This window comes from Epinephelus fuscoguttatus, linkage group LG20 (genome assembly GCF_011397635.1).
Source record: "Epinephelus fuscoguttatus linkage group LG20, E.fuscoguttatus.final_Chr_v1".
NCBI lineage: Eukaryota > Metazoa > Chordata > Actinopteri > Perciformes > Serranidae > Epinephelus > Epinephelus fuscoguttatus.
Genome location: NC_064771.1, coordinates 26,756,974 through 26,769,923, shown reverse-complemented (window position 1 = coordinate 26,769,923; position 12,950 = coordinate 26,756,974). Strand labels below are relative to the sequence as shown.

Sequence of the window (12,950 nt, the reverse complement as noted above, 5' to 3'; positions counted from 1 at the left end):
ACAGTGCAGTGGTTAGTGCTGTCGCCTCACAGCAAGACGGTTCCAGCTTTGAACCTGCCAGCTGGCTGAGGCCCTTCTGTGTGGAGTTTGCATGTTCCCCTCGACTCAGCTTGGGTTTTCTCCAGGTTCTCCGGCTTCCTCCCACAGTCCAAAGACATGCAGGTTCATTGGTGACTCTAAATTGTACGTAGGTGTGAATGTGAGCGTGAACGGTTGCCTGTCTCCATGAGTCAGGACTGTGATAGTCAACCTGTCCAGGATGTACACTGTCTGTCGCCCAGTCCATCTAGGATAGGCTCCAGCACACTCATGACCCTGAACCAGGATAAGTAGTCATGGATAATGAATGGATGAATGACCGCACAGTGGCCCTGAGAGCTCAAGGCCCTGCAAATGAAGAGAACACGTGCAAATAGACAAATAAAGAACATCTCTGCCAATTTGCTCAGCACATGCACAGCACTTGTAAAACAGAAATTTAACTCTACATTCGCTGCATTTAGAAAAAAGCTGCAAAAAGAAAAACATGCTGCAAGAAGCTTACATCAGTGAGGGAAGCTGTTCTCAGGGGACACTAAAAAGTGATGCATAATAATAGGCAAAAGGCTAACGCTAGGTTAACAGCAGATATCGACAATGATATCTGCGGGAGCCTTCAGATCTAGAGTTGTCTTTCTGTGGTCTGAATCAGGGACTAGTTTTGTTTCAAAGCTGTATAATTGCCTAGAGTTGATTTGTGTTCTCACGGCAGCATTTACAAGTGGACCAGATCAAATGCCTTGTGTGAGAAAGCTGCTCTTGATTGGTCAGAATTTCCAAGTGGGAAAAATCCAGGAAGTAAACCAAATGTTGAAGAAGAGTACACTTGCAAGATAAATGTGACACTTTCTAATGTCTCAATGGAGGGACAACTACGCAGGTTGATTTTAGCGCTGCTCATTGTCGACTATATTGCTGTCATTGTTCATTTTAGTCAAACCATACAGACCATTCACACATATGCTGAATGTGCATATTAAGGCAGTACAGGAGGAGGTGCACATTAATAATCCTCCAGGACTGTAACATGCTCATGTTTAACCCAAACAATGTGTCATGTCACTGCAGTTGGCTCACATCCAGGTCGGAACACGTTCTCACCACAAATGAACCGCACCAGAGTTCATTTGTAACCGGACCGAGACCACTTCTTCAAGAAGGTCTCGGTCCGGTTAATTTGCTGCTCATCCGAGTGCAATGGCTGTGTGCACACCTGCCAAAACAAACCGCACTTAGTGGGCAAAGGAAAAACAAATTCCCCTCCACCACCACCATTATAGAAACAGACGTCTGTAAAACTGTTAACTGGACACCTTGAACTGCAAACAAAATCAATTATGACTCATTCTATTTTGGATTTTTGATCCATGGAGGCTTAATATCTCTAAATCTTCCCTCGAGTCAAGAAAAGCGGTTTAAAAATCTGTGATGTCATCACAATGTAAAGTCTATTGGCCATTATTCAGTGGGTTGCATACTCTGGAAGTAAACCCAGTAGCTAGAAACTTTTTAGTTGTGTGCATCATGCAAGCAGTTAAATAGGCGCCATCTTGGAGTCCAGTCCCCCCCAGTCCAGTCATGACAATACATCTGTGGCCACAAAGCAGCCATGTGCGTTGCATTTTAGTGTCCCCTGGAAACATTATCTGTTGTGATGTAAAATCTCTGCAGTGCATTTTTTCTCTTTGCAGCACTTTTCCTAAACGCTGCACATGTGTTGTCAAACTGGTGCGAATGTTTCTTCATTATTGTGTGTACTGCAAGTGTTTTCTTAATTTGCAATGCATTGAGCGCTCAGTGCCACCTTATGATCCACAAATGAATGAGATAACAATTATGTGTACATGCGGTTTAAGATATTTGGAGTGGGATTTAGCCTGTAAGTACACTTCTGTGCAGCTCTGTAGAGGTTTATAGAATAGTGTAGAATAAATAACTCATCATCTTTCCCAGCAGGGAAGATGAACTATTTGAAACTGCTTCATTTACCTGCTTTAAAATAACAGAAAATGCCATGACATTATTTTTATACTTCACACACATATTTACTCACTTTCCCACCTGAGAGCTGACCCTCAGTGACCAGCTCCACTGTGCCATCAGGTTTGGTTTTGGTGTCTTGAACAAGGGTATCTTCACGGCAGATGTTTCGTCAGCTGCATTTTCCAGTTGAGCTGTGGATTTCAAGCACAGATCTGCCTCTCCGAATTCGAGGCTGGTGAGTTACATAAAAGGTTTGCTGACTAGCCTCTCTCAGAGGCAGAAGAATGAGCACGGCTGCTGTTCATGTAGCTGACATTACAGGCCAGACTGTGGCTGTCCACTTTGTTTGGTTCTGAATCAGTGCTCACACGGCATACATGAGGAGCATGTTATTTTTGGGAGAACACACAATGAAACACTGAGGGAAATAGAAACTCAGCACCCCCTGGTGTTGGTACTGAAGCCCAGATTTCCTGTCTTATTTGTCCCAGTTCATGTTTTAACAAATGCAAAGGCACAAGTGGAAATTCATTAAAAAACGATTAATGGTCGCACATATAGGAGCTTAGGACATGTCAATCAATAGGTCATTCAGATCAGTAAATAAAGTCCTCAACATTGTTTCTGAGACTTGAATGAACCCTTTTCCTTTCACATTTTTATTTATTAATGTTATTTTCTTAATGTGTTACTGTCTAAAACCTCAAGTCAAAGTTTATTAAATCCCAGTTTTACAAAGCATGCCTCAAACTGCTCTACAGGTAAAAATTTCGATTTCATTTTAAATTTTATATAAAAAGTCTGATATCAAAAATAACACTTGGCCTCAGAGTCAGAAGGCTTTACATAATAAGACATCCTTCTGTTTTTGGACCCTTACAGCAGATAAAACACTCCCTAAAATGCAGGCAATACTAGTTGGAAAACAACTTTTAATTGCTGGCAATTGTCTGGTTTTAACAGAAACTTAAATAGGTCATTTTAAAATCCATATAAACTATATTTTACTGACGCGTATTTAAAATAAAGTATAGGCAACATAAAAACAATTATTTATACAGCCCTCTATGGTTTTACCCGAGGAGGTTATGGCAATTTGCTAATTTGAAAAAAGACATAAAAAGGTATATCCGTAGTGGGTGGAGAAAACTTTAAGTGTGTGGAAATGAGTGTCAGTTTTTTGTTTTTTTCTTTACAGAGGACTTTATAAGTTTAAACGAACAAGACACTTATCAGGTTGAGCAAACAAAGATAAAATTGTATAAATTATATTATAAAAATTACATAAATACAACAAAACAAAAAAAAAAACAAAAAACGCAATTATACAATATAAAATACAAACAAAGCAAAACAGGTTTATTTGCATTAAATTTGACTTATAGCTCTAACATCCGGTTTGGCGATTTGCCTTCAAAATAAAAGCGGAAAGCTCTGGAATTCATGACAAGTGACACGACATAGCATAGCAAAACAAAATGCTATAAAAAAGCAACTTCATATTATGATTATCTGCCGATAGACGTTCAAATACCCCATGTTAGCGATATATGTGCGCTATGATCGGAATATGCGCTTTATACTGAAATGTGATGAGCGGAAGTTCGCGTACTAGTGTAGTCACCATGACTTGACAATCCGTCCTGAGACCCCTCAGAGCCTCAATGAGCCCACGCTACTACCGTTAGTCAACACCTACACTTGACAGGTGTACGCGTTAGTCGTTAAAATGTTATAACCGACACCGTGAGACAGCTGTCAGACTAAAACGTCCACAGTTAGCTCAAGTTTTAACCGTCCTTGCTGTCGTGTCGCGGTTAGCTTAATATGTGGGTTTTCGGTTACGGGTCTCTGATATGGAAAGTGGATTTTCCTTACGAGGAAAAGAGAATTGGTTACATTAAAGGCTTCAGCCGTCGGTTTTGGCAAGGCAGTACCGACCACCGGGGAGTACCGGGTAAGGTGAGTGTTCTTGGGCTTACTTCCCGTTTAATGGTCGCAGTAACTGATGTGAGTTTGCCATGTCTGTGGGCTCAGGGTTGCCTTATCAAATGGGGCAAAAACAAGTGAAAGCAGTATATAAAAGAGCTCCGTTAATATTAAACGTCTAGACAAGAATTTAGTGGTTTAGCTACTGAACAGTTTTTGATAAATCACCGAATTTTAATTATATATCTGTTCACATTTGACCTGTAGCTACCCATTAAATAAACAACAGTATGTGGTTAAACAGGAGCACAGCTACTAGCATCACGTGACTGCTAAGTTAGGATGAAGTCAGCTAATTTGGGGCAGTGATTTTTGGGGGGAGATTACAAAGAAATCCAAATGATACTACCTTGGTTGTTACTTTAATGACTTGTCATGGTTCTCTGCTATATTTCTATAAAAGAAATTAAACCGCCAAGTAAAGTAATATAGAAGCTTTGGACCTTGAGATACATGACATGTTACATGATGTCCATTATCCATCTTTTAAAAATAGATCTCATACAGCAGGTCATTGGGTTGTTTTTTCAGATATCCCTTTATATTTTTGTCATTTTTGGCTATTAATAAGTTAACATTACTCCTTATTCATAACACTGTATACACCACTGTAGCTTGTATTATTCCCATAATCTGTTTTGTTGACCCAAGTATGGGAATTGCATATGTTTTCATAAGAGAACTTAACGTAATCCTACTTAATTGCCGTACTGTATGTGTCTTCGCTGCTGTCCATAAGTGCTTGTTCTCTGTCTGTGTCCATTACAGCCTGGCCGGGTGGTGACACTGGTGGAGGATCCTGAGGTAAGACCGTACAAAGGGAGAGGCTAAACTTAATGGTACAATACATTATTTTGTAATAGAGCTGCACATAATGATTAATTTCACTGTCTGTTACTTTGCCAATTACTTTCCCCATTAATTGTTTCATCTAGCAAATGGTGAAAAATGTCCGTCCCACTTCCCCAGAGCCTGTGGTGATGTCTTCAGATGTCGTTATGTCCGAGCAACAGTCCAAAACCTAATTTAGTCTGTTTGCAATGATATAAAGATGAGAATTGGAGAAAACACTCACACTGGAGAAGCTGGGACCAGCAAATATCATATATATATATATATATAACAGTATATATATAATAGTTTTTTATGTAGGAAATGATTTGAATGATTAAGTGATCATCAAAATAGTAACTAATATTTGCAGCTCTCCTTTGTGATATATCAGATATGATATATGTTCAACCTTTTTCCCAGCCCATGTGATACCTTGTATAAATTATGGGCTTGACCTCCAACGCTGAACCGGACACCCTAATCCTCTTTCCGAGAGCAGGAAGTAAAACTTGTGAAACAGACCACCTGCTACACCTCAGATGTGACATTGTCATCATACCCCTGGTATCTCTGACAGCCATCTTAAAGCATTGGATGTTTACCTTTTTAACCTAGCACGTTAGTAAAGTAGTGGCAAACTAACTGTAGGAGTTTGTTTTATATTATATGATAGAAGTACGGCAAATCGGTTATGCCTTCTCAGCGGAGATGACTGAACACATAATTCAAGGTATATCGCTGAGTTTATTCTATATTGGACAATTTTCTAATGCAGGTTGAGAATGCAGTCAGACAGGAAAGACGGGGATATCATGTACTGACATTCAGTGACAGACCTGTTCTTCTCAGTGTCATTTTCTTCCCAAAATTCTGTTTAATACATCTCTGCTCTTGAAACTCTTTTGGTTTTATTATGTCTTGTGTTCCGAGCATGCATATGTAGTGTATGCATTAGAGTTTGGTGTGCATGAAAACACAGGACACAGCCCATATTGATTCAGCAACAGTCTGTGCATTCCAATACCCATACTACCATACTGTATAGTATGCCAGAAAAAGATTTAGTATGTCCCAATAGGTCAAATACAGTATGCGAAAAATACCAGGATGTTCTTCTAGGCCTACATCCAGTCTGATTTTGTGGTTTGCAAGCCAGCATGCTTTTCTGGCTATTCTGACCTTCAATCGACTGTGCAGTGAAAGATTTGTCATATCGACTGTCAGAAGTCGCAGTGACAGTGCATTCAGGTGACTGATGACCAGTTGATTAGTAATAATAGGAATATTAAATGTTTAATTGAATAAAATAATCATAAATATAACCAACGAATATTAAATAAGAGTGACAGAACTATCGAGAATATAATATGTGAGAATCTACAATGTATGCAGTTATTACTTTTTGCGAAATAAAAACATCAGAGCTGTTTGTGTTGACCTTTGTCTCGTCATTTTGTTTTATCTCCATGGTAACTGGTATATGAGCAAGATGGTCAAAGCTCAGGGCATAACGTTATGAGTAATTAGTACGTCCTGATTGTGTGTATACTGCATGCAACAGTATGTACTTTTTAAGGACCAGGGTTTTCCCTGTCTATCTAAGACAAAGGCGGGCTACCTGGGTGATTTTGGCCGCCGCCTTGGTTAAAGTGTATGTGTACATGGGGAGTGTTCAGATGTAGCATCTTATGCGTTACTTTGATTGAAAACGTGCGTCATGCGCGCTCACAACCCAAAGCGACGCCGTAGCGGCGCGCATTTGGTGCAACATGATTTTTTTTTCCCTCCGGTGCACAGCTCCACGGACCTGCTTCTCCCTCCGATGTTGTGTCAGATCCAGGTTCCCCCTTGGGCTGTGTCTCTCCTACTGTTTCCCACAGAGCTCTGCCCCGTTTGAAAGGCGAAGGAAGCCTGTATGTGGAAAGACGTCGCCTCTGAGATGTAGAATGTGTATTATAGAAGAGAAACACACATTTCAGGAGTGCTGACTTGTATCATCAGAACAGACATGTCCTGTGATTTTCAGCCTCCTTTCATATTTAGTAGAGGCGGCACAATACCTGACAGTAATATTCTCAGCTGTCAGGATGTGCCGGCTGTAAAGGGTAAATATAATCATAGAAGGGCTGAAAATCACAGGACATGTCTGTTCTGATTATACAAGTCAGCAGTGTAAAGCTCAAGCATGTGGGGGCCTCCTTTCATATTTAATAGAGGGGGGGATCTAAAAGTTCAGCTGTCAGGATGCCCCTCGCCACAGGCCTTTGCCACCTTGGTCTCAAAAAAACCCAGAGAAAACCCTGCAAGACAGCTACAGTGCGGCACCAAGTGTGTGTGGGTTTTTTTTTAATACCAAATGATCCGGTATAAACGGGACAGGTGCCAGTGTGTTCCTCTCTGTAGACAGGCGATGAAAAATGTATAATTGGTTACAGGAACCGTACCTTTTTTATCCAGGTGCATGCCACAAATATAGCTTAGGCTAGCTATTAGTAAGATTTCAGATGCGGACAGTGCGACAGGTACCAGTTTAGTAAAATATCTGTTAAAAAACAAAGCAGTATTTGCTAAATTGAAGGCTACTGCTTTGGAAACGGACTGCCATTTGCACTTAGTCTCCAAGATTAGCCACTGGGACTAACAGTAGACAATCAATGTGACTCAGTAGGTCACTGCTACTTCCGCTACCTCACCAGAAGTTGCACCCACAACCAATTCTACAGTAGCTTCACCCATGCTTTTATTACAATACCTTAATTATCATTAATGCCATTTTAAATGGTTGCTATTTAAAGTGATATAATTCTTTATGATACTAATCACAGTTGACATATTTGCTATGAATGTGGTGTTTTTATGACACGACAAATCATGTTAAGGGGAAAAGCAAACAAAATGTCATGTTATTCATACAATAATAACAGCTTGTCACTACCTGAGGGTCATAATTCACCCAACTTGTTATTTATCACTGTATTATTGGGTATGAAACTAACAAAAATATGCAGTGTGAATGCCAACAAACACCAAGACAATGGAAATGAGATTCTATTCGAGTTTATAAATTGCACGTTATCCAGTTTTTCCAGATTGTATAGAAAATTATACAGCTATACTAAAGCTTACAGTGGACTGCCATAATATTAAGGATGTCTTACTGATCAGCATATATGCGTGACATGAGACAAAGACACGTGCTGATCAAGGTGAACTAGAGTGCGGAGGAGGAGATGGCATCTTGTACAGTAGAAACAAAGCAAAGGACAGTCTATTGTATTCTGACCTTGGATGACAGATGATTTGTCGCAGTAGATGTGAAAGAGATAGGGAGATGCAGAGTGTGTGATGTAGCGAGAACATGGTAAGCATCTGGAAAACATGTACTTAGAGGTGACTGATGAGTATCTTAAAAATGTTACTGATGAAGTCAAAATCATTGTTCAAACGGTATGTCAGTGAAACAGTAACAGATTATTTACATTGCTGATTATTCTGCAGATTCTTTTCTTGATTAATCAATTAATTGCTTCCTCAGAAAATAGCAAAATATGCTCATCATAGTCCAATTTGACGTCGTCACATTGCCTGTTTTGTTTCAACCAACGGTCCAATACACAAAGATGTTTACTGAAATCTGATAGAAACAAAAGAGAAACAGTAAATATTAGGCGACACTCATGACCAGAGGCACTATGTTTACAGGCTGTCCATCTGTCCATCTGTCCATCTATCCGTCTGTCTCATTCTCATGAACGCAGTATTTCAAGAACACCTTGAGGGAATTTTCTTCAAATTCGGCACAATTGTTAACTTGGACTCAGTGATGAGCTGATTAGAATTTGGTGGTCAAAGGTCAAGGTCACTGTGACCTTGTATCCATCTCATTCTTGTGAGTGCAATTTCTCAGGAAGGCCTTCGAGGGAATTGCTTCAAATTTGGCTTTTGGCCATTACTCAAGAATTCATACTCTGATTAAGTCATTATTACACACAGATGTCTAATAGTATATAATGATGAAGTGATGACATTTTAATATCCAAAAGGTCAAAGGTCAGCTTAACTGTGGCATAGGTGTGGGCAATATGGCCCCAAAATAATATCACAATAGTTCAGGGTATTTTTCCGATAACAGTATTCTTAGGGCTGTACCCAAATATTCGGATACTGGAATATTGGTTTCTATGGGTAGGTATTCGTTATGAAAATTTGGTATTCGTTTTTTTTTTATTTATAAAATTTTTTTATATTTTACATATTTTTTGGTGCTAAATGTAGTCTTTTTGTTGTTGGTAAATGTAGGTTACCAATAAAAATCAAAACGTTTAAATTGCATTGTTAAAAATGTGAAAATATACCAACTGAGCTTATGCGCATGGCACGCTTGAGCGCATCCGTCTGAGGCTGTGGATCATCGCCAAGTTTTACCACTTTATCACTATTCCCTCTAACTTGTAGCTGTTTTTTCGTTATCTTTTGAATTTAATATGAATTATGGAACCGTTTTTGTCAACGTTTGTTTCCCCCATTTTGTACAATGAATTATTGTTTAAAGTTTCAACAAGTTTCTTTTGGAGTGCGTGACACAAGTGTGTTTTGAAAACGACCGCAGACTGTCACCTGCTCAACGCATCAGTACCTTCGGATGCCATGACAGTAATAGCCAATAATGTCAAAATATCATTTACAGACCGATTTAACAGACGATCACTGCTGCCCGACCCGCAGGTCCATTTGTGGGTCCCGCGAGTTACGGGTCGACCTGCGCATCACTACTCAGCTCAGTCTATAAAGGCTGTCCACACAACAGTAAGGCTATAGACATTATATTCTATTCAGGCTGGCAGAACCAGCAGCGCATCGGCTCTACAGTGCACGGCACTGCTGATTAACCATTTTATTGCAGCACAGAGTGTCTACCAGCAACCAATTACTTGCAGAGGCCTCCTACAACTTGTTTCAACGGTTCCGATTTAATCAGAAGACAAATTAAACAGGATGACTAGCCAATGTGAAAATCAAAAGAAAGCATAGAATAATGTACTGAAGGAGACTGTTGTGCCATCACATTTTTTTTGTGGTTTGAGAGCAAAGATCCGGCCGCCGTTGTGCAAAATTCCGCAATACAATTAGGTCCGAAAAAACCCTGGAGGAAAAAAATCACTTGATGACACCGTGTGCACATGGCAAAAGAGGAGAGGGAGAGACGCTGTGCTGCTGCCAGAGGAGCCGCTGAATGAGTTCCCTCCGAGCGAAAACTCGCTAAAAGAATCTGAGGTCCAGGCTGTTCACGAAACATTCAGGACGCCACAGTTTATTCCACACTACTGAAGCTGCTCCTGTTTTTGGAACCACCGCAGTCGCTAATTATTTCGCTTTCAGTCATGCTTGTTGTTGCTGTGGGTAGCAGTATGACGTCAATATGTCAACAAGCCGAAATATTGCGAGTATCACGATATGAATTTTTCATATGATATTAAAAAATATACTGGTATTATCGTGAACGAAAAGATATGGCACACCCCTACTGTGATATCAAAATGCAAAAACACTTCTCTGGCCATTATCAAACAACATAACTCAGGAACAGAAGGGGAGACATTTGGTCTGATACTGAATTGGTGACACTCATCTCGGGTGCCCACGTTGAAATTGTACTGACTGAGCGCACCCAGTGGATCAGTGGGTGGAGCAGGCACCCCATCTACACAGGCACTGTCTTTGCTGCAGTGCCATGAGTTTGATTCCAGCTCATGGCCCTTTGCTGCATGTCAATGCTTGGTCCATCCAATCTAAGAAAAGCCAAAAAATAGTCTTTAAAAAGAAATTGTACCAATTGTGTAGATATTCTGTGCTGCTGGGGGGAGATGTGTGAAGCATCCATGTTTTCACAGATACATACAACAGCAAGGTGGTAATTGTAGTTGCTACTAGTAGAAGGTAAAAAATATTAAAGGAATTTTTCTTCCACACCTTTATGTATAGAGTTCAACCCTGTATTCTTTGGTACAGATGCCAAGCTACCTGTTTTTCTTGTTTCACTCATCTTCAGGGGTGTGTTTGGGGTGTTGCCTACAAGCTGCCGACGGGCAGGGAGCAGGAAGTGAAGAGCTACCTCGACTACCGAGAAAAAGGTGGTTATCAGGTCATCACTGTGACCTTTCACCCCCGTCCACCACTCTCTCCCCCGCCCAACCAGGCGCTGCTCTACATAGGCTCTCAGGACAATCCGAACTACCTCGGCCCTGCCCCTCTGGAGGATATAGCCAACCAGATCATCAACTCTACCGGTCCAAGCGGGCAGAACACGGAGTATCTGTTTCAGCTGGCTGATGCTGTGAGAACAATTCTGCCTGAGGACTCAGACACGCACCTGTTTTCTCTAGAAACTTTAGTAAGAGACAGAATGCACAGTAGGCAGAAACACTCACACACTCAGACAGGTTGATTGTGATTAGATAACAAATTAGACTTGATCAATAATACATACCAAGCTTGATTTGTCAAATAATCTCAGGGTTAAAGATGTTCATGGAGCCACTAAGGATATTTGTCAGGTACAGAAATTATGTTGACAAAGTCTGTTTGTAGTGTCACACACCACAACTAAATGTCATGTTAGTGCAAATAATATGTATTAAAAACTGCTTTAAAATAAAAATGTAAATTACATAAGGCACTGTGGAGTGATCACAAAATATGCTTCGGATAAACTTGTCATTTTAGTTGTACAACATACAACAGTACAAATAAATAATGCTATGGATGAATAATTTATTCTGAGTGGATGCATTTACATTTACATATACATTTAGTCTGTTTGAATGAATTTTTAAACATGACAACATCTGATGTATGTGTGCACTGCTGGGTAAAATATAGAGCCCATGTAATAATTCCAGTAGGACCCAGAATAGTATTATTTCATTATGTTCCTTTGCGGTTCATTTAAAGCCCTTAAAAGCTTGTGAGAAAGCAGTCACCAAGATGTAACCAACACTGATGTAACCACAATTTGATTACCCCACCTTCTGGATCTGATATTTTAGATTATTTCGATCAGTGGTTCCCAACTGGTCAGTCACGGTCTAAAAGTGTGTGGCGGGTCCACTCTGAATGGGCCGTGAGTGGCTTGCAAAGTATGATATGATACTAAGATATTAACGTTTCTAAACGCGACAGTCTGAGCATTAATATAGCAGCAAACAACTATTTCATATGTAAAGATACAGTGGAGTAATGGCGTCCTGACCAAAGTATGAAGTCATGCTTCTCTGTGGGTTGTCATGGTTGCCGATATAGCCACACGCATCTGCTAGTGCATGTGAGTACCTGTGAGTGTGTCCCACTGGCCAGCTAATAGCAGCCACTCTGCACTGCACTCACACAGCGATTAGCACTAATATTGGTATAGCTTCAACACGTAGTTTCCCTCCTGGTTAACAATGTTAGCTCTGTCAGCACTGTTGCCATTGTTAGCACAGTAAATGGAGTTGGCACATACGTAGACTGTATATAAAGATGGACAACATGTCTCTATTTCCTCTTACTGTACAAAAATGAAGCCAAAATACCCCAGATATGTATGCTGCCATCTTGCGCTGATGACATAATTGGGAGCCACAGTCTGTGCAGTTCGTGCGAAGCTCCCGCCCACACACCTGTCTAACCAGTCGCGAGCAGTGCTAGCATACTGATTGGTACACACGGCTGTAAATCATGATATCAAACCTCCTTTTTTTGTGCCATCAGATAACTAACTAAAAACAAGCTTGAACACACATCAGTGCAATGACTGAAACCACCTTTGGGATTTTTTTTTTTTTTTTTTTGATGTTTACTTTTGACTTTATAGTTTTTCCTGTGTCCCATCCACTAACATCGAGGAGGTGGGGTTTGTGAGCCATACTGCAGCCAGCCACCAGGGGGCGATAAAGATGTTTTGGCTTCACTTTCTGGGACCTGTCACGACGTCCATTTTTATCATATAGTCTGTGAGTTAGTACCGTAAGCTGTTAGCTACCTGCTTGCTCATGCGCATGTCTATAACTGTGGGTCTGCAGGAGCTCTCAGGTGTTGCATGGCGATGATACTGCCCAGCTCAGCCA

The 12,950-nt window shown here is 40.5% G+C and overlaps 1 protein-coding gene across 2 annotated transcripts; it reads left to right on the top strand.

The window, feature by feature from the left end:
• The first annotated feature begins 3,644 nt into the window (after window positions 1–3,644).
• On the top strand, window positions 3,645–11,619 carry chac2 (ChaC, cation transport regulator homolog 2 (E. coli)). 2 transcript variants are annotated; one of them, XM_049564190.1, is made up of 3 exons: window positions 3,645–3,984; window positions 4,780–4,815; window positions 10,895–11,619. In XM_049564190.1, exons 1-3 carry the CDS (start codon window positions 3,850–3,852, stop codon window positions 11,288–11,290), a joined length of 567 nt encoding a protein of 188 aa, XP_049420147.1. In that variant the 5' UTR covers window positions 3,645–3,849; the 3' UTR covers window positions 11,291–11,619. The 2 variants fall into 2 exon arrangements, with proteins under 2 accessions (XP_049420147.1, XP_049420148.1); XM_049564191.1 differs by lacking the exons at window positions 3,645–3,984; window positions 4,780–4,815 and adding an exon at window positions 6,980–9,651.
• The last annotated feature ends 1,331 nt before the right edge of the window (window positions 11,620–12,950 follow it).